Source organism: Phyllobates terribilis, unplaced genomic scaffold (assembly GCF_046119375.1).
Source record: "Phyllobates terribilis strain yellow unplaced genomic scaffold, ASM4611937v1 Scaffold_2__4_contigs__length_985480577, whole genome shotgun sequence".
Classification (NCBI taxonomy): Eukaryota; Metazoa; Chordata; class Amphibia; order Anura; family Dendrobatidae; genus Phyllobates; species Phyllobates terribilis.
In genome coordinates this window covers 89,823,882-89,849,457 of record NW_027362762.1, presented here as the reverse complement: position 1 = coordinate 89,849,457, position 25,576 = coordinate 89,823,882, and the positions used below count along the sequence as shown (strand labels likewise).

The following is a 25,576-nucleotide window of genomic DNA, read 5'->3' as shown; positions in this document are numbered from 1 at the left end:
AGTTCCTCCCTGGTGGTTGACATGCCACCGCCGTGGCATTGTCCGTCTCACTTGAACCGGTAGGCCCATGAGAAGGACTGGTCAGAGGAGAAGGGACAGAAGGATGGCTCTGATCTTGAACGTTGATTGGCAGCTAAGTCTCTTCCATCGACCCTGGACTGTGAGGTTGTGGAAGACAGCTCCCCAGCCAAGGAGCCTGGCATCCGTTGTAACCACTTGTCAGTGGATTGGGAGGAAGGAAGGACCGACTCTGCCGAATGAAGGGGGAGCACAGCCGCCAGTTTAGGGACACCCTGACTCGGGACGAGATCTGGACAGGACGATCCAGGGAAGGAACGGACCAGTTCCATTCGTACAGGATGGTCTGCTGAGGTGGCCTGGTGTGAAACTGGGCGAACGGTATTGCCTCCGCAGACGCTACTATCCTACCCAGAACCGCCATGGCAGAGCCAAAGGATGGAGATCACAGGGCCTGAAGAGAGTGAACCCCCCCCCATCATTGGAGATCCGCTCTCTTTTCTTTGGGAAGAAAGACCCTCACCTGAAGTGTGTTGAAAAGCATGCCCAGGAAAATCAGACGCTGGGTCGGAACTAGACAAGACTTTGACCAATTGACAATCCAACCAAGCCAAGACAGGGTCTCTAGAGTAATGGACAGGTTGTCCTGGGCTAGGACAGAGCCTTTACGAGAATGTTGTGTTGTCTGGGCGTTGTGTTTGACACCAATCTTTCTTTCACCTCCCATATACAATCTCTTGCCCACTCTTGTTGCTTGCACCTGAAGAACATCTCTAGAATCCGCCCCTTTCTCACCATGGAAACAGAAACCCTCACTGTTGCCCTGATCCACTCCCGCCTTGACTACTGTAATTCTCTATTAATTGGCTTCCCCCTCACTCGACTTTCCCTTCTCCAGTGCATCCTTTAATGCAGCAGCAACAGTCATCTATCTAGCTAATTGTTACTCAGACGCTTCTGCTCTGTGCCAGTCATTGTACTGGCTGCCCATACATTATAGGATCCAATTTAAGTTGCTTGTTCTCACCCACAAAGCTCTCTACAGTGCTGCACCCCCCTACATCTCCTCCCTCATTTCTATTTATCGGCCTGCCCGTTCTCTACGCTCCGCAAGCGACTTTCGGCTTACATCCGCACTAACCCGTACCTCCTGCTCCCGGCTCCAATGCTTATCCAGAGTTTCTTTGGAATGCTCTACCCCAAGAAATTAGGACAAACCACAACTTACATAGTTTTAGGCTCTCGCTAAAAACACATCTGTTTAAGGCGGTCTATCACAATCCCTAACCAAAGTCCTTTTTATACAGTTAGGTCCATATATATTTGGACAGAGACAACATTTTTCTAATTTTGGTTCTAGACATTACCACAATGAATTTTAAACAAAACAATTCAGATGCAGTTGAAGTTCAGACTTTCCGCTTTCATTTGAGGGTATCCACATTAAAATTGGATGAAGGGTTTAGGAGTTTCAGCTCCTTAACATGTGCCACCCTGTTTTTAAAGGGACCAAAAGTAATTGGACAATTGACTCCAAGGCTATTTCATGGACAGGTGTGGGCAATCCCTTCGTTATGTCATTCTCAATTAAGCAGATAAAAGGCCTGGAGTTGATTTGAGGTGTGGTGCTTGCATTTGGAAGGTTTTGGTGTGAAGTAAACATGCGGTCTAAGGAGCTCTCCATGCAGGTGAAACAAGCCATCCTTAAGCTGCAAAAACAGAAAAAACCCATCCGAGAAATTGTTACAATATTAGGAGTGGCAAAAGTTTGGTACATCATGAGAAAGAAAGAAAGCACTGGTGAACTCATCAATGCAAAAAGACCTGGGCGCCCACGGAAGACAACAGTGGTGGATGATCGCAGAATAATCTCCATGGTGAAGAGAAACCCCTTCACAACAGCCAACCAAGTGAACAACACTCTCCAGGAGGTAGGCGTATCAATATCCAAATCTACCATAAAGAGAAGACTGCATGACAGTAAATACAGAGGGTTCACTGCACTGTGCAAGCCACTCATAAGCATCAAGAATAAAAAGGCTAGACTGGACTTTGCTAAAAAACATCTAAAAAAGCCAGCACAGTTCTGGAAGAACATTCTTTGGACAGATGAAACCAAGATTAACCTCTACCAGAATGATGAAAAGAGAAAAGTATGGCGAAGGCGTGGTACAGCTCATGATTCAAGGCATACCACATAATCTGTAAAACACGGCGGAGGCAGTGTGATGGCTTGGGCATGCATGGCTGCCAGTGGCTCTGGGTCACTAGTGTTTATTGATGATGTGACACAGGACAGAAGCAGCCGAATGAATTCTGATGTATTCAGAGCCATACTGTGTGCTCAGATCCAGCCTAATGCAGCCAAACTGATTGGTCGTCGTTTCATACTACAGATGGACAATGACCCAAAACATAAAGCCAAAGCAACCCAGGAGTTTATTAAAGCAAAGAATATTCTTGAATGGCCAAGTCAGATCTCAACCCAATTGAGCATGCATTTCACTTGTTAAAGACTAAACTTCAGACAGAAAGGCCCACAAGCAAACAGCAACTGAAAACCACCGCAGGGAAGGCCTGGAAGAGCATCAAAAAGGAGGAAACACAGCGTCTGGTGATGTCCATGAGTTCAAGACTTCAGGCAGTCATTGCCAACAAAGGGTTTTCAACCAAGTACTAGAAATGAACATTTTATTTACAATTATTTAATCTGTCCAATTACTTTTGGTCCCTTTAAAGACAGGGTGGCACATGTTAAGGAGCTGAAACTCCTAAACCCTTCATCCAATTTTAATATGGATACCCTCAAATGAAAGCGGAAAGTCTGAACTTCAACTGCATCTGAATTGTTTTGTTTAAAATTCATTGTGTTAATGTCTAGAACCAAAATTAGAAAAATGTTGTCTCTGTCCAAATATATATGGACCTACAGTGGTGGCCAAAAGTATTGGCACCCCTGCAATTCTGTCAGATAATACTCAGTTTCTTCCTGAAAATGATCGCAATCACAAATTCTTTTGTATTATTATCTTCATTTAATTTGTCTTCAATGAAAAAACACAAAAAGAATTGTCCTAAAGCCAAATTGGATATAATTCCACACCAAACCTAAAAAAGGGGGTGGACAAAAGTATTGGCACTGTTTGAAAAATCATGTGATGCTTCTCTAATTCGTGTAATTAACAGCACCTGTAACTTACCTGTGGCACCTAACAGGTGTTGGCAATAACTAAATCACACTTGCAGCCAGTTAACATGGATTAAAGTTGACTCAACCTCTGTCCTGTGTCCTTGTGTGTACCACATTGAGCATGGAGAAAAGAAAGAAGACCAAAGAACTGTCTGAGGACTTGAGAAACCAAATTGTGAGGAAGCATGAGCAATCTCAAGGCTACAAGTCCATCTCCAAAGACCTGAATGTTCCTGTGTCTTCCGTGCGCAGTGTCATCAAGAAGTTTAAAGCCCATGGCACTGTGGCTAACCTCCCTAGATGTGGACGGAAAAGAAAAATTGACGAGAGATTTCAACGCAAGATTGTGCGGATGGTGGATAAAGAACCTCGACTAACATCCAAACAAGTTCTAGCTGCCCTGCAGTCCGAGGGTACAACAGTGTCTACCCGTACTATCCGTCGGCGTCTGAATGAAAAGGGACTGTATGGTAGGATACCCAGGAAGACCCCACTTCTTACCCCGAGACATAAAAAAGCCAGGCTGGAGTTTGCCAAAACTTACCTGAGAAAGCCTAAAACGTTTTGGAAGAATGTTCTCTGGTCAGATGAGACAAAAGTAGAGCTTTTTGGGAAAAAGCATCAACATAGAGTGTACAGGAAAAAAAAGAGGCATTCAAAGAAAAGCACACGGTCCCTACAGTCAAACATGGCGGAGGTTCCCTGATGTTTTGGGGTTGCTTTGCTGCCTCTGGCACTGGACTGCTTGACCGTGTGCATGGCATTATGAAGTTTGAAGACTACCAACAAATTTTGCAGCATAATGTAGAGCCCAGTGTGAGAAAGCTGGGTCTCCCTCAGAGGTCATGGGTCTTCCAGCAGGACAATGACCCAAAACACACTTCCAAAAGCACTATAAAATGGTTTGAGAGAAAGCACTGGAGACTTCTAAGGTGGCCAGCAATGAGTCCAGACCTGAATCCCATAGAACATCTGTGGAGAGATCTCAAAATGGCAGTTTGGAGAAGGCACCCTTCAAATATCAGGGACCTGGAGCAGTTTGCCAAAGAAGAATGGTCTACAATTCCAGCAGAGCATTGTAAGAAACTCATTGATGGTTACCGGAAGCGGTTGTTCGCAGTTATTTTGGCTAAAGGTTGTGCAACCAAGCATTAGGCTGAGGGTGCCAATACTTTTGTCCGGCCCTTTTTTGGAGTTTTGTGTGAAATGATCAATGATTTGATTTTTTTCTTCATTCTCTTTTGTGTTTTTTCCTTGCAAGCGAATTAAATGAAGATAATAATACCAAAGAATTTGTGATTGCAATCATTTTCAGGAAGAAACTAATTATTATCTGACAGAATTGCAGGGGTGCCAATACTTTTGGCCACCACTGTAACTGTATATAGCCCATTCACTATTTTCTGAACATAATTCTCCACCGCACCCAAAACCGCTACAAATATTGGCTGGTGACTAGCTCATGAAGCCTTTATCTATTCCCCATTCCTTCAAGATGGCTGGACTATCATTGTAAATAAGCACATGTACTTTGTGTCACCCCCACCTCATTGTAGATTGTAAGCTTTTACGAGAAGGGTCGTCATTATTTTTGCTTTATTGTATTATCTTTAACTTTGTTACTTATTACTGTTGTATATGAACCTCTGAATTGTAAAGCGCTGCGGAATATGTTGGCGCTATATAAATAAAGATTATTATTATAGAGGTTGCCCACACTGAGATAAGGGGGCCACTCTCTCTGGAAGTGGTGGAGGACTCCTGGGTAGTAAGGATAGAGGGATCGCTGTAATCCTGACAGAGGGTAGAAGGCTAACCTGAAGGGAGTCTGCACTTACACGAAGAACAAACAAAATGTTTGACAAGAGTAGTGGAGGGCGAGAGCGTGCTCCTCTTTTAGAATTAGACATGACAGAAGAAGGCAGACTCACTAACTAGAGGTTAGGGGACAGAAAAGAAGATTTGCTGAGAAGCGTGTCAGCAGAGCTTACCCTCCAGAGAGCTGAGGAACCTCAAGCTGATCCCAGGAGTACGCAGTGAAGAGTGCTCAGGAGGCTGGCTAGAGAGGCTCCTGAGATAATGCTGTCCAGATGGCAGAAAATGGCAGCCGCAGGAGGAAGGTGTGCAGTCCCGGTGCCACTGAGGTAAAAGAGGGGGCGTGTCTGCTCCTGAGGCGGAAAAAGTTTGCGCGAGGAAGAGGGAAGGGCCGGAGTTGAGCTCCACAGCTAGGCTGCACCTAAGCCGGGGCCTAAATTAATGAGTGAAGCCGGCGAAGGAGGGGGGTGGCACAGAGGCCTAAAAATGGAAAGAGGCTGTGCCCAGACGAACACACACTCACTCACTCTCTCTCGCTCTTAAGGGCCCCCAGATACCATACTACATTCTTCTGAGAGTCTGTGTGTTACATTAGATCCTGTAGATCTTCTTCTTCTCATCACATTTGTAATCCTGGAGTCTTTAATAAAGAGCGGGAGGGTGGAGGGTACCTGTGGGGAAAAAAGGGTACCTCTCCATCTCTGAGAATGTCTCTGAAGAATACTCAGAGGTCCAAGCCTCACCGAATTGCAGGCCATCTGTACCTCCTGAAACCGTCAAGCTCTGGTGGGCGAGCGGGCAGGAGTGAGTGGGCAGAACGATTCCTTGGATCACCTGAACACTCTTGATGGGGGGGGCTAGGGTCCTGCCAGACAGATGAGGATACGGGGTGTCTGTCCACGCTGTGTTCATAGTCTCTGTGGGATAACAGTGTGACATTTCACACTGTTTCCCTCCAGACATAGAAGAGAAGAGCCTTCTGATAAAGAAAGGGGAAATCGTTAATGAAAAATGCCGAAAACCGAGGTTGATAAGGGTCTAGTAAAAGACCTGTGTCCACCTCCTGCTTACACTAAGCTAAAACTGATAAACTTAGTGTCAGTCGGTGGGAGTCGCTAATTTTTTGTGCATAGTGTCAGCCTCTTAGTGGCAGCAGCATACACCCATAGTTTCCTGTATTCCCCAATGAAGCGATAGAGAAATGCTTTTTTTATACCTTTTTCACTGAATAGCATTACACAGGGCTGGTTTGGAAGGGAATTTACTCATACATAGGTGAATGCTGCTGGGTTGGAGGGCATGGGCGACCTGACAGGTTTCCTTTAAGCAAAGCAAAGAGTTCAGTAAAGTAAATGGAGATCAAGCCGATAACTAATGTCACAACCTCGTAACAGATTATAAACTTGCACCCTTTAGTGCCTTTCATGTGGCACTAAAGAGTGTTTTTAGCCTTGTTTAACCTAACAAATAAAACAACGTGGGGTCCCCCCTATTTTTGATAACCAGCAAAGGTAAAGCAGACTGCTATGGGCTTATGTTATTAGGCTGGGAAGGTCAATGGTTATTGGGCCCTTCCCAGCCTAAAAATACCAGCCCACCCCACCCCAGAAGTGGTGCATCACATTAGATGTGCCAGTTTTGGCTCTTCCCGATTGTCCTGGTGTGGTGGCAATCATGCTAATGGTTTATGGGGTTGAAGATAGCTGTGTAGTGTCAGCTGGCATCAAACCCTGGTGTTAGTAATGGAGAATTGTCTGTCAGGAGTGTTTTGTTTTTTTTAATTGATTAAAAAAACACACAGAAAAATATTTTACCTTTTATACTTATTGGGTTTGTAATGGGGGTGTTTGATAGACGCCTCTCCATTACTAACACCAGGGCTTGATGCCAGCTGACACTATACAGTATCAACCCCATAAACCATTACCCTGATTGCCACCGCACCAGGGCAATCTGGAAGAACCGAGGCAAAGCGCCAGAACTGGCACATCTAATGTGATGCACCACTTCTGGGGCGCCTGTGGGCTTGTATTTTTATGCTAAGAAGGGCCCAATAACCATGGGTCTCCCCAGCCTGATAATATAAGCCCGCAGCTGTCTGCTTTACCTTGGCTGGTTATCCAAAATAGGGGGAAACCCACGTAATTTTTTTAAAATTATTTATTAGGTTAAACAAGGCTAAAAACACCCTTCAGTGCCACATGAAAAGCACTAGAGGGTGCAAATGTATATGTAGGGAGGGTGGGACATTACTGAACTCTTTGCTTTGGGCAACTTCTTGTTCCCCCTGCTGCTTGTACCTATAATATGTTTGTGTAGATGTGGTTTTTGTGTGTGTTTACGCTGTGTTTAAAAGCACTTAAAATGTATGTGCTTTTTTTAACTGCGGATTTTCTGCATCTAATGTAAGTATATGGGGAAAGTCCTCACAGAAGACTCATCATCTCCGCAAGAGAAATTGACATGCTGCGGATTGCAAAAACGCACCGCAGGTCAGTTTACGCAGCGTGAAAAAGCATAGTGGGCATGTGATTTCTATTAATCCCATCCACTGTGCTTGTACTGTACAACGCAGCGTTTTGGTTGCAGCAAAAATACGCTGCGTCCAGAACGCTAGTAATATTGATCGTGGGCACGAACCCTAAGATGATATTTATAGATATCTCTAGTCCCCCAAACTGTGCTTTGAATGCATGCCGCAGTTGATGATATCTGAACAGTGAATGGTCAGTAAGGTTATAGGCTGGATGTAACAATGGGAATTTGTGACGCATACCTAATTATGCAATGTCAGATGGAAAATAAATCCTGTGTGCCCTCCAGAATTCATTAAATAATAATTAAAAGAAAACCGGGAAGCACCAGTCCCCCTAATCTTTAGATAAGCAGAGTTTCCATGCCGGGTAATTCTAGAAATTTGGGAAGCAATTTCATTTTTAGAAGGTTGACTTTATCCAACCAGTGTTAGAGGGAGCAAGGCCCAATGCTCGGCCTCTCTCACTAGTGTCATCAAAGACATGACTTTATCCTCAAAAACTGACCTATCTATTGATTATTTTAATTGGGCTTATTCAATAAAATCCAAAGTTAGTTTTCCAGAGTTTGAGTGCTTAAAGCGCACCTGTCGGCAGGATTGTGGTCAGTAAAGCGCATACACTGTCAGGTGGGCGACATTACACTGATTAAAATTATACCTTGCTTGATTAAATCCGTCCTGTGGTTCTTGTGTAATCTTTATTTTCAGTTTGGAGATAATGATATGCTCATGGTCCTGGGCTGGACTGTGGGGTGCGCTCTATCTGGTGCTCTGCTTACTTATTCATCTGTATGCTCTTATGACAGCTCACTGATCGGTTCACTGACCTGCCTTCTATTTTACCTAGTCCCGCACTACTAGATGCATTATGTAAAATAGGAGGCAAGTCAGTGAAGGCACAGTGAGCTGTCATAAGAGCATAGAGATGAGTATGTAAGCAGAGCACCAGATAGAGCGCCCCCCACAGGCCTCCCCGAAGCACGAGCATAACATTATCTCCAAACTGATTACACAAGAACCACAGGACGGATTTCATCAAGCAAGGTATCATTTTAATCAGTGTAATGTCACCCACCTCAGTGTATGTAGTTTACTGAGCACAATCCTGCTGACAGGTGCACTTTAAGTGCAAGAGTAGTATGTTTTACTCTGAAACACTGCAGTGTTTCAGAGCAAACATAGTTTAAAAGCCGGCCTGGGACCACAGGCAGATACAAGATGTATCCGCTGCAGTCCCTGGGTGGCTTCTCCCCGCCTTGCTCCAAGCGATTGACAAGTCTCTCCATATATGTGCACATGTTGCTGCAGTCCGTGAACTCCTCTCGGCTCTGCCTGTGGTTCTTGGCTGTCTCTGGTTCATCCTGCCCGTGGTTTGGGCATCCCAAATCAACTGAAAGGTTCTCTTTAATATGAGTAGTGTTACAAGGCATGAAACTTGACTGGTCTCCATGTATAATTTCAGCAAGAACCCCATTGATCCTAGGTTCCAGAAATGTTGACTAAAATCTTAAATGTAAATATTTTGGAGCAAAGTGGGTGTATAAGACCCAAAATCAATGGGGTCTCTAAAAGGCATAAGCATCAAGACTGTCAGGGTTTCTCGTAAAGAATCTGGCAACAGTTCTGTATGTAGGATAGAATTACCGCATTTATAGCTTATGTAATTTGGGGGCCAAAAAAAAAAATCTATATTTTGGTTGTACCACTCCTATTTTCAAAAGTTTTTAAGGTTGAAAGCAAACATAATTCCATTGAGTTCAACTTTATAAAATAATGTTTTTGATAAGAAAACAGCCAATCTGCATGGATTTGCTATTGGGGAAGGGACATGATGAGCCACCTTTTCGGTTAGGTCGCCATCTAGAAAGGCTGCACTGAAAAGGAGATGACCTCGGAATATGTTGCTAATTTATCATCCGTTTAGGCTAGTCTAGGTATGTAAGGACTTGTAAAACTCTACAAAGGCTGAATTTACTTCCCCAGGTTAAAGAAGTTAAAGAACCATGATACCATTCATATCCTGAACAGCAATATCAAGGGGGTTTGGTGTTGTCTTTCTTTGCTAGATGAGCCAACAAGAGCCCATTGTGGTCTCTTTGATTAAAGCTATGATGTCAGGAATACATAACATTTATATTTATTATAATCTGCTAATAGCTTCTTATATTTTCTCCTTAGTTGTTCTAAGGGCTTGTGCAGATGACCGTATTTTCGATCTGAGTGTGATCCGGCAAAACATCAGATCGCACTCGGACCAATGTTATACAATGGGGTGGTGCACATGTCCAATTTTTTTTTATCGGACAGTCTTAGTCCGAGCAAAAAATCACTGTATGCCCAAGTTTGATTAGATATTCGGATCGCATTTGACCATGCAAGTCAATGAGTGTTCTTAAAACGTCAGACTGCACTCGGATGACATCTGAGTGCAGTCTGGTTACCGCGGCCTCACAGAATGGAGAAATGTTTTTATCCATCTTCTCCTCATCTGATGGAATCGGATCAAACTGTTCTCACACTCTGATCGGAGTTTGATCAGATTTTAAGTTGAATAATTGGATTCTCTTGGTCATTTGATTGAAGTTCGCACTGTAGGAACTGCCACCTACTTCCATATTGAGTCATAACACCATTGTTTTTGCTTGTATTCCAGGTCTGCTGTTTGCTGTATTTGCCCTTTGCATGTTCGGACTGTACAGCGTGATGCCTATTGTGATAAGAGTCACCAGCGCCACTTCTGTTAACCTGGGTATCCTGACCGCTGATCTCTACAGCCTCTTCTTTGGCCTCTTTTTATTTGGGTACAATGTAAGAATGATCTCTGACAATAGTTTATTATATTCTTCTTTAAATGTTTCTTCCTATTGTAACTTCTCTGATTTGTAGGTGGTAAGATGGGCTTTGTGTACAATCAACGAACCTGTATACAGCTCGGCAGTTGTAATCTCAAGGTGGCCATACTTTTTAGATAGCTGTTGGCCAACTTGTTTGGCAGCCAGATGTTTCTCTTGGCCGCACCATAAACATGCTTGCTGGGGAGAAAAAAGAAGGCTAGTTAGCTGCTTCCAAAAGCCTTTTGTTGGCAACTTGTCTCCTGTGAGAAGTGAAAGAATCAGTCATGTTGTCATCAACCTGCCTGATCGGCATCAGCCATCGGAAGGTAGTCAGGTCTAGAAAACTCTAATGCCCTCTATACTCATTAGATAGCTGTCATCCAAATTTCTAGCCGTCCACTATTTCCCCAAACCCCTTCATACATAGGAGCGCTTGGCTTGATAGAACCGCTGTCTGAATCCTGTGTCGACAGGTTGTCTCCCAGAAAACTAAAGGATCTGCTGTAGGAAATCCAACGAGCCCGACCCTTCTCTCCCCTGATATCTTCTGTCGGGTAGCCTCTACACACATTAGACTGTCAGTTGATTCTGCCGATATGGGCGGGTTTGGGTGACTTTAGTTAAATATGGATCGGAAGGCCTTTAAATAGTTTTCCCCCTTTTTTGTTAATTCTTACTAATGAGAAGCCATCTTGATAACTGAATGAAAAAGCTATACTTTTCTCCAGAATCCTCCTTCCTCTTCTACGCTGCCACTCCATTAATCTCCACGGTATCTTCGGACCGGAAATAACATTCTGACCAACAGTCACCTGACCCTGCAGTCAATCGGTTGCCTCAGCAGTCACCTGACCCTGCAGTCAATCTGTGGCCTCAGCAGTCACCTGACCCTGCAGTCGATCTGTGGCCTCAGCAGTCACCTGACCCTGCAGTCGATCTGTGGCCTCAGCAGTCACCTGACCTTGCAGTCAATCTGTGGCCTCAGCAGTCTCCTGGCCCTGCAGTCGATCTATGGCCTCAGCAGTCACCTGACCCTGCTGTCGATCGGTGGCCTCAGCAGTCACCTGAGCCTGCAGTCGATCGGTGGCCTCAGCAGTCACCTGAGCCTGCAGTCGATCGGTGGCCTCAGCAGTCACCTGAGCCTGCAGTCGATCGGTGGCCTCAGCAGTCACCTGAGCCTGCAGTCGATCGGTGGCCTCAGCAGTCACCTGAGCCTGCAGTCGATCGGTGGCCTCAGCAGTCACCTGAGCCTGCAGTCGATCGGTGGCCTTAGCAGTCACCTGACACTGCAGTCGATCGGTGGCCTCAGTCTGGTTGTAATCCCAGCACTTCTAGTCTGGTGAAGATCAGCTGCGGTAAACATGACGTCTATTGCGGTGATGTCCCATTGTTAACTTTTAAAAAAAAATAAAAATTGGAAAGCCCTTTTTAAGGAAAGCTTTCACTATAGGATAAAGGGATCATATTTCTGTATACATATTTCAGATGAACCGATCCTGCATGTCATTGTGGTTGTCAGGATTGCTAATTTGCCTGTTTTTTCTTTTAATCAACCTAAAAAAAACAACAAACCTGTAGATCAAAATTTGACAATTCAACTCCATTTTAGGCGCTTCTAAATACGATAAAAGTAGAGAGTCTCTTATGTTTAAGGGTTTGTGCTATGTCCATGCATTACACAGGCTGACCATTAATTTTTGACAAGCATTGCGTAATTCTAAGTTTCCCCTGTGGAGGCGCTGCAAGATCATTGAACAGTTACTCCCAGCTACCTTCTCAGATTGTAACTGGGAATTTGGATAGTAGGTCATAATGTGATCAAGTTATTTTCAACTTCTCAAACAAAAAAAAATGGGGTTGTCGAAAGCATCCAATTTCTTTAAGAAAATAGTGAAAGATGCTTTAAAATGGAGCTGTAGTTTCAACTATAGTAGGAATATACTTTTCAATACATATTTTCCAAGAAAACCGCTGACTTCACCATTTATACTACATTTCTTCCCCTCCCTCTTGTCATCCACAAATGCACAAATACATCTTGGTCAGACAAGACAGACTGCACACTCAATGTGGTGTCATTATACTGTATGGGTATGGGAGCACGAAGAGGAAACAGGCAGAGGGAGAAATACAACGACCTCTATCCAAACTGTTACCTCAGCCCACAGCTGATTCACAACCAGACAACTCGGCTTTGTTGTGTAATTTCCTTCATGCTGCTACAGTTTGTCTTTTTGTGCTAAAAAAAAAATGAGTGAAGATCAGGAATCCCTCTCAGTGTGCTGAGACCACTGCAGCTAGTATTCTCTCACCAGCTCAGGGTGGATTGCAAATTCAGAGTGAGATTGTAGATCGGAAAATGCAGGATACAAGTCCTGTAGCAGCCAGATATGTTATACTTATGTTCACACAGCTTATTCTGCACAATTATTTGAAACGATGATTACTCTTTTATGAGTAGGAAAATGTAGGAGAGTCAAAAAAATGTTTTTTTTGTTTTTTTTTTCTTTTTCAGTTCTCTCTTCTCTACATCCTAGCATTCGTGGTGATTATGGTGGGATTCATTATGTACTGCAGCACAGCAACTTACCATATGGAGCCTACGCCGGCACAGACTAGTGGAGGCATGGAGAATAGCGCTATGAAGGATGACGAGGCTCCTCAGGAGCCGGCCACACCCCTGCAGTACATGCCTGATTCGCTCTCCAGAGATTGAACACAACCAACAGCGACATTGCCTTTGCCGTTTATATATAAAATGAAGAAATTGCATTTTTATCCTTTTTTTTTTTTTCTTTTAGAAACTTATTTTAAACTTTTTTGTTTTTTCTTTTTGACCAATATATACTACATTCAGGTTCCCGTTACCAGCTATTTACCTTGGACTTATTTTTATAATACACCAATTACACTCTAAACATAGAACACGTGGAAATCTGTTTCTAGCTTATAGTGACTTTATATTTATTCATATTTTTACATTTTGCATTTTTTTTTTATAAATAAATACATTTTTATAATTGTTAATTTTGCATTGACAACTTTTTAAGCCAGTTTGACTATAGAAGTCTAAAAATATCCAGTCGTTACAAATTCAGAAAATGAACAACTGATAAATACACTGCTTTTCTTTAATTTTTTAAAAAAATTAATATTTCCAATCGACTATTACAGAAATATGTCTGTTTTAAGAGAATTCTTACATTTTTAGAAAACTCATTTTAAAGTAGTTATTAAGGAATCTGGGTTAATGGCCTTAGGTTGCTGCATAAATAAAAAAAAAATAACTATACTTGCCTCTTGGACTCGTACCTTTCCTCCACTTTAAGTCCTGTGTACCCTGCTGGACTTTTGACATAAGCAATGTTTAGGACTGCTGCAGCCAATCCGTAGCCACTGATCAGCTGCAGCATTCACTGTTCCTTCCTAGTGGAAGAATACTGAAAGCAGAGCTGCAGCGCCAGTCTGGGAGGTTTGTATTCTTTAATTTAAGCAGCATCTTGGGGCCATTATTAAGGGCTTATCCAGTAGCAGACAATCCCTTTTAATAATCCCGATGATCCCAATAACATGACAATTAGTTTCTCTGGAGGATCCAGCATGTTAATGCACTAGACAGACCTTCCATGGATTTCGGTGACAATGGTGTAATTCTCAAATTCCCCTCCGGGGGCGCTGCAGGAGAATTGCTCTCTTATTCCTAAGCAGAGTTGAGCTGATCGCTGTGGTCTCACCAGCATTGCTACCTGTTATTAGCTTATTTTAGGGATGACTTATTGTCAGAAGCAGACTGATTGATCGTAAAGATACCTGCTTTAGTCTAAACCATGTTTTGTTTTTTGTTTTTAATTTAAAAATATATTGAATAAGACTGGATAACATTTACTAGAGCAGCTCAGCCAGACACAGGGATATTTTTGATGCTCTTTTTCTATTATAGACCTTTTGTCCCATGTTCTTTTTTACTATATTTATTCAGTGTGCTGCAGTTTGATTATTTCTGCACTGTTTCTAAACCTCAAGTAGGTAATTATTAAAAAAAAAGTTGTTGTTATTGGTATTAGAGAGTTTATATTCCTTTTTAAACTCTTTTATCAACTTTAAACTTTACTTTGTTTTTGTTTTTTTAAAAAAGAACCTGATCTATGACTAACATGTTGTTTTGGTAAGAGGTGCCTTATGTCTGGAGCTTTTAGGGATTATTTAGGTTAAAAGGATTTTGTCCAACCGCATAACTGTAGTGTAAACCTGCAGTCATGTGTTATTCTTTTCCACCCGCCCGGTTTTGTTGCTTGCCTACAGCCAGTAGGACAGAAGTAGTGAAACAGCAAATGATTGCAGGGTCAGACTTTTGTTTCCTTTGTAGTTTTACAGGATGAGAGTCTGCATGGGTGTTAGGATATTTCTATTAGACTATTTGAGTGGGGGGATTTATGCATTAGCGAAAAAAATATTTTTTTACTGAAGTGTGTGTGTGTATATATATATATATATATATATATATATATATATATATATATCTCCTTCAAGGGAGCATAAACATGGATATTTTAACTCGAAATAGTGATTTGCATAACCTGCAATGACCGACCGTCAAATGCTGTACAATTCACAAAGGATCATAAAAATATTCGCCACTTGAATCTCATAGATTGGAGAGCCGTTTGTATATTTTACATTATTTGAGGGTTGTTGTTCTCCTATTTTCCCCAGATAACATCCAGCCCCAAAGCATTAGTTGTCAAGAGCAAGCAACCAATGAAAATACAGCATGGCACTAGAACAACTTATTCACACGTAACTTTGAATTATGAGCTTGCAAGAGGACATGGTACCAATGAATGACATACCTTGTTCTATAAATCTTGGCATATCTCCACTTTCGCAGAAAAAAAGTTTATGGTGGATTGCTAACAGTTTTTTAAATCACTCAGTTACATGTTGTTGCTGATAACCCACGTCAAGGACCGCCTTAAGGCCGGTTTCACGCTTCTGGATATTTCCTGTACCGGAAAAAACGGTACCGGAGATATTTGTGCCCCGTGTGTTCGTGTGTGTTTTACGTGTGGCATCCGTGTGCGGCACTTGTGCCGCCTCTGGATCACATGGACTGGCGCTTGGGAATCAGCACTACAGGTAGCTCTGTTCCCAGGCGCCGGTGCTGAACGCTGCCCTCATCATGGTTCCCTGCCAGCGCTGTGATCAGCACCAGCAGGGACCATGATGAGGGTCATAGTAGTGTACTCTGTGTCCCCACCTGTAAAATTAAGAATAAAATAATAAAATCCTTATACTCCCCTCTCCTAGGTGTCCCCCTCTGTGATCCATGTGACCGCTGATGCCAGGGAGAATGAGCAGCTCCAGAGCTGCGCTCAGTAAGTGACAGGACACCGCTCCTGAGCTGCAGCTCCGGAGCGGCTCATTCTCCCCAGCTCCTCAGCAGCAGCGGTCACATGGATGACAGCAGGGGGGGGGGGAACACCTAGGAGAGGTGAGTATAAGGATTTTATTATTTTATTCTTAATTTTCCAGGTGAGCACACTGAGAATACACTACTACTACTGTCATCATGGTCCCTGCTGGTGCATATTACAGCTCCGGCAGGGAACCATGATGAGGGCAGCGTTCAGCACCGGCCCCTGGGAACAGTGACATTCCCAGGCACCGGTATGTGTCACACAGATGACACAAGGATGTCATCCTTGTGGTACGTTTTGTGGACCGTGTGTCCGCAAAAAAAACGGTCTTGTCTCCGTGTGGAGCACACGGACACACGGTCCGCAAAAACACACTGAGGTGTGCACAGACCCATTTATTTGAATGGGTCTGTATGTGTCAGTGTCTCCGGTACTTATGGAAACTTTCACCACTTGTACCGGAGATACTGACGTGTGGAAGAGCCCTAAGTCTGTGCTGCGGGCTACACTAAACTAGGCAGCATCCTGCTCTTAGCTACTATCTTCAGTGAGCGAGTGCTGTAATATCTTATGGCACTCGCTCATGCACTGAAGACTGTAGCTTAGCAGCATGAGAAGGACTTTATCATGTTCCGTGTAGCTCACAGCACATACTTAGGGAGGTCTGTGCTGTGGGTCATCAGCAAAAAACATGTAATAGTGATTTAACAGACTTATTATACTGCAGAGTTCTACAAACTATCATCTTTTTCTTGAGAAAGTGAAGGTACGCTTTAAGGGTATGCACACATGTTGTCTTTTAGACATGTGACGTGAACCTGCCAAGTTTTTCCATAGGAAGATGCTTCAGGACACTCTGGAAACCTGAAGCCAATAAAAGGTCAAAAGCCTGCACATATGAACATAGAGTTGCTTTTAAATTGCAGTGCATATATTCATTTTTTTAGCACTTTCTCAGATGGGTTATGTTGCGTACCCACTTGAAAAAGATGTCATGTGTACATACCCTACGGGGGTATGTGAACTACATTCCTATACGCTCAGCAGTCATATGTATGGACTGGCATCTTTCTTCTCTTAAGGCCACGGCCCCACTATCAGTATTCGGTCTGTATTTTTTCTCAGAAGTGGGAGCCAAAACCAGGTGAGGAACAATCAGAGAAAAGGTATAATAGAAACAAGTCACCAATTCTGCATTTATCACTCACTCCTGGTTTTGGCTCCCACTCCTGAGAAAAAATACTGACCACATACTGATAGTGGGGCCGTGGCTTAAGTCCTCATTTAGACATCCCTTTTTTTTTTTTCTCAACAGACAGATTTCCCTCGATCATATTTTCACCAGTGTGGTCAGTGTGCCAATTTTACCACCAGTGATTTTCTCATATGTGGGGGAAAAAATTGTAGTTTCTTTAAAAATGGACAGTACGTGGATTGCACACAGGTGACATTCATGGGCTGTGTTTTTTACGGGCTCATAGATTTTGAATGGATGATTTTGATCTGTGTCTCGGATGAAAAATAGAAATATCTGATTTTTCTTTTTTGTGTGTTGACCACTCGGTCCACAAAGAAACACGGACACGTGTACACTGGTACTTGTCTGTCCTGGAAAAACAGATGTCTGAATGAGGCCTAACCAAGTGTAAATGTCATGATACTGGCAATGTATTAAAACACTAAAAGCCTATGACCATTATATTTGTTTTATCTGTTCAAAGTGACAAAAAAAGTTATTTAAAATAGCTGTAAAATAAATTTCATATGTTTGTAAAATTTTAAATGTTTGTTTTTTTTGTGTTATTTCATGTGAAGATCTACTTGTGTGAGGACTTGCTCATTAGGAAGCACTGGGTAAATTCTTGTTTCGCCTGTAATGCTGGTGTAATATCTATGCAGGGAAGTTTCGAACGATTGACCCACACCAACATTTTTGGAAGACAAATAGAAGGATTGTCTGAAAGTGCAGAACTCCTACAATTTTCACCGCGGTCACGATTGGCAACGTTGCTTCTTGTTTCGTGATAATTGCAATCCCACAACCGATCATTTTAGGGCTTGTTTTTGACAGGACCGGATTCATTTTTAAATGGCACCATATAGAGTGAAATCATCATCAAATTTGTATTTTTTGAGGAGTTTGAGGGATGAGTATGAAAATAAAAATGAATTATGCCATACCAAGTGCTATATAAATCAGTGTTCCCCAACTCCAGTCCTCAACGCCCACCAACAGGTCATGTTTTCAGGATTCCCTTACTATTACACAGGTGGTGGAATAATTGCCTGTGCAGGTGATGTAGTTATCACCTGGGCAATACTAAGGAAATCCTGAAAACATGACCTGTTGGTGGCTCTGGAGGACTGGAGTTGGGGAACACTGCTATAAATGACATGATCGCTTTATTCTGCAGGTTTATGTGATTATAAGGTATAGAGACTTATAGCACTGGCACTTCATTAACAAGATCATCATGATAGATGGTGGAACGAACCCCTTACTGCTACAAGAGCTAGCAACTACCACAAGTTGATACAATGAGCTAAAAAGTCACAGATATAGGTATTGCTCAAAGAACATTGAAGTGAGTGGCATCTGATTATGAACCCAATCAGGAGAGTACAGCAAGATAAAGTCATATAGGGTCAGAATTCATTATGTTCATAAAGAAAGATAATGGTGTAGCACCTCTAAAGTCTTAATCACCATCAAGGGTATGATAAGCTGTCCGATATGTGGTCAGCACCGCTTGCGGCTGCATAGAATGTTAGAGTAATACTGAAAATTTCTTTCTCTAATGTAGCGCTATGTAGTATCAACCACTGTCTTGATGGAACCCTCGGGTCCGGGTACTGACCTTAACTGGATGAAGATGTGGGTGATACTTCTTTCAGTGTAGCTTGAATGGATGGGCTTGATGCTGAATCCTCGTGGCTGAATCACTCAGACGGCGCCCCGGCTGGATACACCAAACGGTGTCATGACAATATGCAATTTACAATTAAGGATCATATTTTATGTCATACCAAAGGGTTTATCTATTGCATAGAAAGCCCGTGCCATAGAAAACATATTGGGCGCACAAAAAGAATGCTTAACAAACGTTAACAAAGCGCTCTTTGAGCTCTGTGAGGTTTGTGATTGCAGCAATATCTGTATTATTTAGCTTTATTTGTCTTTTCTACTTTTGCACAATAAAAAACATTATTTTTCTAATTTTGTTTTTTATGCTGCATTTAACGACTTATCACATTTTTATATCTCAATTGACTGTGTGAGGGCTTGTTTTTTTTTTTTTGAAAGACCCATTATTTTTTGTTCTTTAAAAAAAAAAAAAATTTCTATCCTGTAAAAACATTTTTATATTAACTATTGATGAGCGAACGTGGTGCTCGGATAAGGGGTTATCCGAGCACGCTCGAGTGCTAACTGATTATCTTCGACGTGCTCGAAAAATAGGTTCGAGTTGCCGCAGCTGCATATCTCATGGCTGTTTGACAGCCGCAACACATGCAGGGATTGCATGTTGGTCAATTTTTTGAGCTGAAAATACTCAGCACCCGAGCGTGCTGGGATAATACCTTATCCGAGCACGTACTCTCATCACTAATATTAACCAATTTAGCCCCCGTTCCTAAGCACACATTTTTGAGTTTTTTCATACATGCGGTGTAAAGAGCTATAACTCTTTTTTTTTTTCTCATTTGGATATTAAAAGTTATTTTTATATGTTTCTACTCTTTCTATTTATTTTTCAGCAGCAGAAGGGAAGGAAGGGAGACACAGATTCTCTACTTCGTGGGTAGGCGGAGCCCCATAGGATAGTCACCTCAGATTGGAAAAAGACGACCGGCCCCTCCAGTATATAGGCTCCTCCTACTCCCATGTTCATCAGTCTTTTTATCTGAGGTCTCAGAGGATAGTCGCTGCTTCGGCAGCTCCTCAGAAGAGTTGTTATTTTATATCCAGCGAGTCCTGGACCCCCCGTGGTCTAGAGGTCTCTGGGGGTCTCGGCGCTGCTGAGACCCCTGACCCTCCCCTGGCAGCTCTGTGTACCCCTTGAGGAGGTTCCCACTTATGCCTGCCGGCCCCGGGGGATACATGGCGCTCCCTGGCGGAGGCACACACCACACATCAGAGAGGGTCCCTGCGTGCTCCACCATAGGGGGGAGCAAAGGGCCATGGCGCCACACATCCCTGAGGATCCCTGTGGCGTTCAGCCGGGTAAGTGCTCTTTGGTCTAAGGAGTATCTTTGACGGCTACGGCAAGTGTACTGCCTGTGTGTTTCTTGTCTATTTCAGATGCTGCCTTGACTGGGGAGCAGAGACGGAGGCCAGTAATTTTTATTTTTATTTTTTATTTGCGCATGCTTTTTCGTTTTTGCTTCCTGCCTTCATTGAGGCAGGAAGCTCCCTGTATTGGCGCGCGTTTTCTTGCTTTTATTGACTTGCTTCCTGCCTTCATAGAGGTAGGAAGTTTTCTGCCCTCATTTTTTGTTTGAATAAGGCGGGGGCGTGGCCTAGCAGGGGCGTGGCCTAGCGTCTCCTGGCTTCCTGCCGTCATTACTTAGGCAGGAAGCGCTTGGTTGAGCGTGCGCTGGCGGTCCCTGCTTCTCCCTCCGGCGTCCAGCGGCGCCTCCTGCTCTCTGCTCCCCGTCCGTCCACACACTTAGGAGGAGCGGTCGCCGCAGTACCGGTGAGTCCCCTCTGCCTCTGGCAGGGGTTCTTTGTCAGTGCTGTCTCTCCAGGCTACCTATTAGGAGTCGTCAGGAGCACTGCCGCTTTCTCTCCTAAAGCTATTTACTTCACTGACCTTTTAGGCTGTGTAGTATTATAGTTGCTGTGATGTTAACCCCTTCTGAAAAAGTGGAACTTTAGGGGAAACACATGGTGTTTAAGGGAGTTTCCCCCTATTGATTTTTTGCTCGGCATTTCTGGGGTAGCTCTTTTCTAAGGGTGAGCTTTAACCCTTCAGAGCCTGACGCATATATAAAAATAAATAAATAAATAAATAAAAATAAAAAAAAAAATAAAAAAAAGTGAGTTTTGAAAACAGGCTGTTCAGCTTTCACACTTTTTTTGCCATCCTTGTTGTACATCCTGGCATCTGGTGTGGGTGGCATGTCGGATCAGTGGCCTGGGAGTGCGGATCGGTCTCCTGATCCGTTTCAGGTTCAGTCGCATGCCTCTGATACACTCAGGCCTTCTACTACATCAAGTTCAACGCTCAGTGATGTTAAGGTGGAGGCGCTCACTCGCTCCATTGATAGTCTCTCTAGTCTCCTGGGACAGTGGGTGTCAGCTAAATCACACCCAATGCCACGAGGTAAAAAGCGCCGCAAGACTATGGTGGCGTTGTCTCCCTTGCAGAGCACATCAGAGGCTTCGGATTCACCAACAGATTCGGTTGATGAAATTTCTGAGTCCGAAGAGGAGGATCAACAGGACATGCGGGAAGTGTTAGAGCTGTCTGAAGAGCCGACAAGACCGTCTAGGTCGGGCCGTCTGTATCAGAAGACGCGCCGTGTTCGTTCTACATTACCTGCGCATGAGGAACTTAACGAAGCGGTGGAGAAGGAGCGTCAGTGTCCGGATAAACGCTTCCGAGGAACGCGTTTTTTTGATGCCCTATATCCCTGTGCCAAGGAGATGGTTACTAATTGGGTTCCCTCTCCTGAGGTGGATATATCTCTGTCTCAGCTGACCAAGTCTTCCCTGCTTCCTGTTAAAGGGAGAGCCAATCTTCAGGATCCTTTGGACAGAAGATCGGAGTCAGCGGCGAAATCCATCTATGAAGCCGCGGGTCATGGTTTCCGAGCGGCCTTGGGGGCCATGTGGGCCGGTGAGGCTTCTCTGTGGTGGTTGGATCAGCTGCGTGCGGCGTGGCAGGATGGGACTTCGCGTTCAGAAGTGGAAAAGCTTTTTCAGCGAATGGAAGAAGCTATGTGTTATGGCAGAGATGCAGTACTGGACACTGCTTCAATTCTGTCCAGGGCTCAGGCTTCGGCAGTCACGATTAGAAGAGCTCTGTGGCTTAAACAGTGGACCGGGGATGCAGTATCCAAACAGGGATTGCTTAGTCTGGCATATAAGGGCGGTCAGCTCTTTGGTTCAGGTCTTTCGGAACTAATTGCCAAAGCTAAAGCTAAGGATGTTACTCTGCCTGGGAAAAAGGCAGTGGCATCCACAGCCGGCAGGACAGGGCCCAGCAGAGGTCTTCGGTCCTTTCAGGCCAGGGGACGATTCAGTCAGCCTTCTTGGAGATTGGGTCGTCCCTCATCCTCCGGCAGATCCGCCCAGAAATCTTGTACTCCTTGGAAGCAACGGTCCCGTCAGGACAGACGGGAGGTTAATAAAAAGTCCGCTAAGGCTGACTGACGCCAGGGATCCCCCCGAGGGCTCTCGGGTGGGAGGTCGTCTGCTACAATTCGGGTCAATCTGGGCATCCCACATAGCAGACGCCTGGGTGACATGGGTTATGTCGGCAGGCTATTTCATAGAGTTTCATTCGCTGCCTTCAGACAGGTTTCGTCTGACGGGCATTCCGTCCGTGCCAAGACTGGCTGCCGCACTGTTTCAGGAGGTCGACTCTCTCCTACAGCAGGGTGTGATGGTTCAGGTTCCTCCGGAAGACCAGGGAAAGGGTTTTTATTCCAACCTTTTTGTGGTCCCCAAAAAGGAGGACAAGTTTCGTCCGGTGCTGGATCTCAGGGATTTGAATATTTACGTCCGGACACAGAAGTTCCGCATGGAGTCTCTCCGATTGGTGATAGCGACCCTGTCGCAGTACGATTTCTTGGTGTCCATAGACATTCGCGACGCCTATTTGCATATCCCTATCGGCAGGGCTCACCAGCGTTTCTTGCGTTTCGCTATAGGTCAAACCCATTACCAGTTTGTGGCCCTGCCTTTCGGGTTGGCCTCAGCTCCCAGGGTTTTTACAAAAATTCTGGCTCCTCTCATGGCGCTTCTTCGAAGACAGGGGGTTACGATCCTCCCCTACCTGGACGACCTGTTCATAGTGTCACCCACAGCGGAGGAGGCAATAGCGGCTCGCAATCTCTCCCTTCAGTACCTGATGGACTTTGGGTGGCTGATCAATGGGAAGAAATAGTCATTGGAGCCAGCACAGTCCATTCTTTTCCTGGGGATGCAGTTCGATACTGTTCGGGCAGTTGTGTCCCTGCCTCCTGTCAAACAGACGAACCTTCGTCTTCTGGTCCAGGCTATGAGGTCGGTGCAGTACCATTTGCACAATTTCATTCCTGTGATCTCCAGAGCCTTATTCTGACCCATTGGGATCGATCGCTAACTTCTCTGGATCGCTTGGTCATTATCTCCCGCAGGGTGCGAGAATCTCTTTGATGGTGGTTACGTCCGGAGACTCTATCCGTGGGGAAATCCTTCCTTCCTCCGAGATGGTCGGTGGTGCCAACCGATGCCAGCCGGACAGGCTGGGGGGGAGTTTGGAACAACCTCTGGATTCAGGGAGTCTGGTCGCCAAAGGAGTCGTCTCTCTCGATCAACATTTTGGAGTTGAGAGCAATATTTCTCTGCCTCCAACATTGGGCGGTCTTATTGAGCGGTCTACCGGTCAGGATCCAGTCGGACAACGCTACAGCTGTTGCGTACATCAACCACCAAGGAGGAGTTCCAGTCTCATGTCGGAGGTCTCTCGGATCCTGGTCTGGGCCGAGTCCAAAGTTCCAGCAATCTCTGCAATTCACATTCCAGGGGTGTTGAATATCTCGGCGCACTTCCTCAGTCGCGAGCAAGTGGACCCTGGGGAATGGAGTCTCCATCCAGAAGTGTTTTCTCTGCTGTGTTCCCGTTGGGGGACTCCTCAGGTGGACTTGATGGCATCCAGGCTGAACGCCAGGGTTCCGACGTTCATGTCCAGGTACAGGGACCCGGAGGCGGTGGCGGTGGATGCTCTAGTGGCCCCGTGGGGTCAGTTCAAGCTGATCTATGCGTTTCCGCCGATATCCTTACTACCTCTGGTGATCCGACGGATCAAACTCGAAAGGGTATCAATAATTCTGATAGCACCAGACTGGCCGCGGAGGACATGGTATTTGACGCTGGTGTCTCTTCAGGCGGCACCTCCGTTTCCACTGCCCCTTCGCCCGGACTTGCTCACTCAGGGGCCCATTCGTCATCCGGACCTGAGGTCCCTTCGTTTGACGGCGTGGCTCTTGAGACCGAGATCTTGACCCGTCGCGGTTTTTCGCCCGAGGTCATTGCTACCTTGCGGGCGGCCCGGAGTCCAGCTACGTCCAGGATTTATCACAGAACTTGGGAGTCTTTCTATTCATGGTGTTGTGGATCCTCAAGAAACCTGAGGGTTTTTTCCATCCCCAACTTCTTGGCCTTTCTGCAATCTAGTCTGGCCAGGGGTTTGGCAGTTAGTACGGTGCAGGGACAGGTATCTGCTCTTTCCGCACTTTTTAGGAAGGCTATTGCCTCTCGTAGGGATGTGCGCTCTTTTTTTCGCGGAGTCGCACGTCAGTTTCCTCCACGGAGGGCAGTTGTGGCTCCATGGCGGCTTAATCTAGTCCTGGAAGCCCTTCAGCATAGGCCTTTTGAGCCTATGGATTCTGCTAAACTTTCACTACTTTCTTGGAAGGTGGCCTTCTTGGTGGCAGTCACCTCTTTGAGAAGGGTATCGGAATTGGCAGCACTTTTTTGCTCACCTCCTTTTCTGGAATTTTTTCCGGATCGCGTGGTGCTTCGTACTCGGGAAGATTTTATTTTTTTTTTTGCCTAAGGTAGTGTCACAATTCCACATTAATCAGGACATTGTGTTGCCTTCTCTTTGTCCAGGACCTAAGAATCCAAGGGAGCGGGCCTTGCACTCGTTGGACTTAGTGCGGGCATTGAAGTTCTATCTTACGATCACCCAAGGTTTTCGGAAGTCGGACTCTCTTTTTATAATTCTGGCAGGTCGTCGGCGTGGTCAACGTGCTTCCAAAGACACGATAGCTCGGTGGATCCGTTCAGCTATCCTGGAAGCGTACCTGTGACACCGCAGGGGTCTGGTTGCCACAGTAATAGAGATATTATGTCTGAGAGCAAGTGGGAGGTTTCTCTGGTCAGGATCCCTAAACATGCAACACGGTCCGCCCAGACCTGGGAGGGGAGGAATCTGCCCTTATAAACTGGGTCTGGGGCGGGATTAGAGCAGTCAGAGCCTGGAGTTCAGTTCCAGACACAGGGAAAGCAAGAACAGGAGCTCTGTAGGAGCAGTAGCAGAAGTCCAGGGGCTGGAGCTGAGCAGAGCTCGCCCTGGACGAAGACACTAAAACCGGACACAGGAGTCCGAGGCTGTGGGGACTGATATACACCCAGCAGCAGAAACCAGCCGGCAGGGGATTCCAGGTCCTCTGGCCATAGAAGCCCGGAGGCTCAGTCACAAACAAGGGACCAGCGCCGCCATCCAGGAGCAGAGGCTAACAGAAGGCCCCAAGTCACCAGCCATACGGGTGAGCACCACACGGTATACTCAGGGACATGGGCTACTTGTAACCGCTGACAGCAAGGTAGCCAGGAAGAGTGCAGATTAACGGGGAGGCCTACAACTCCACCTGGCCAGGGGAACTCCTGCTTGCTCGCAGACTGACCAGGCCCCTTATACTAGCCAGTACTCCCGGGAGGGTCCGCCTTGTACCATCAGTAAAGACCCTGAACCGCACCTCACGTCTCTGTGATTCCTTGCCGCTCCAGCACCATTAGCACTGGGACCCTCACACCATCACTCCCATCATC

The 25,576-nt window shown here is 45.0% G+C and overlaps 1 protein-coding gene across 2 annotated transcripts in view; it reads left to right on the top strand.

Moving 5' to 3' along the window:
* Positions 1 to 13,420, top strand: part of SLC35F2 (solute carrier family 35 member F2) — a 156,458-nt gene extending 143,038 nt beyond the window's left edge. For both annotated transcript variants that reach the window (XM_073662201.1, XM_073662200.1), the window contains exons 7-8: positions 10,213 to 10,367; positions 12,909 to 13,420. In XM_073662201.1, the coding sequence (XP_073518302.1) occupies positions 10,213 to 10,367; positions 12,909 to 13,109 (356 nt within the window). In that variant the 3' untranslated portion in view covers positions 13,110 to 13,420. The remainder of the gene's footprint in view (positions 1 to 10,212; positions 10,368 to 12,908) is intronic.
* The last annotated feature ends 12,156 nt before the right edge of the window (positions 13,421 to 25,576 follow it).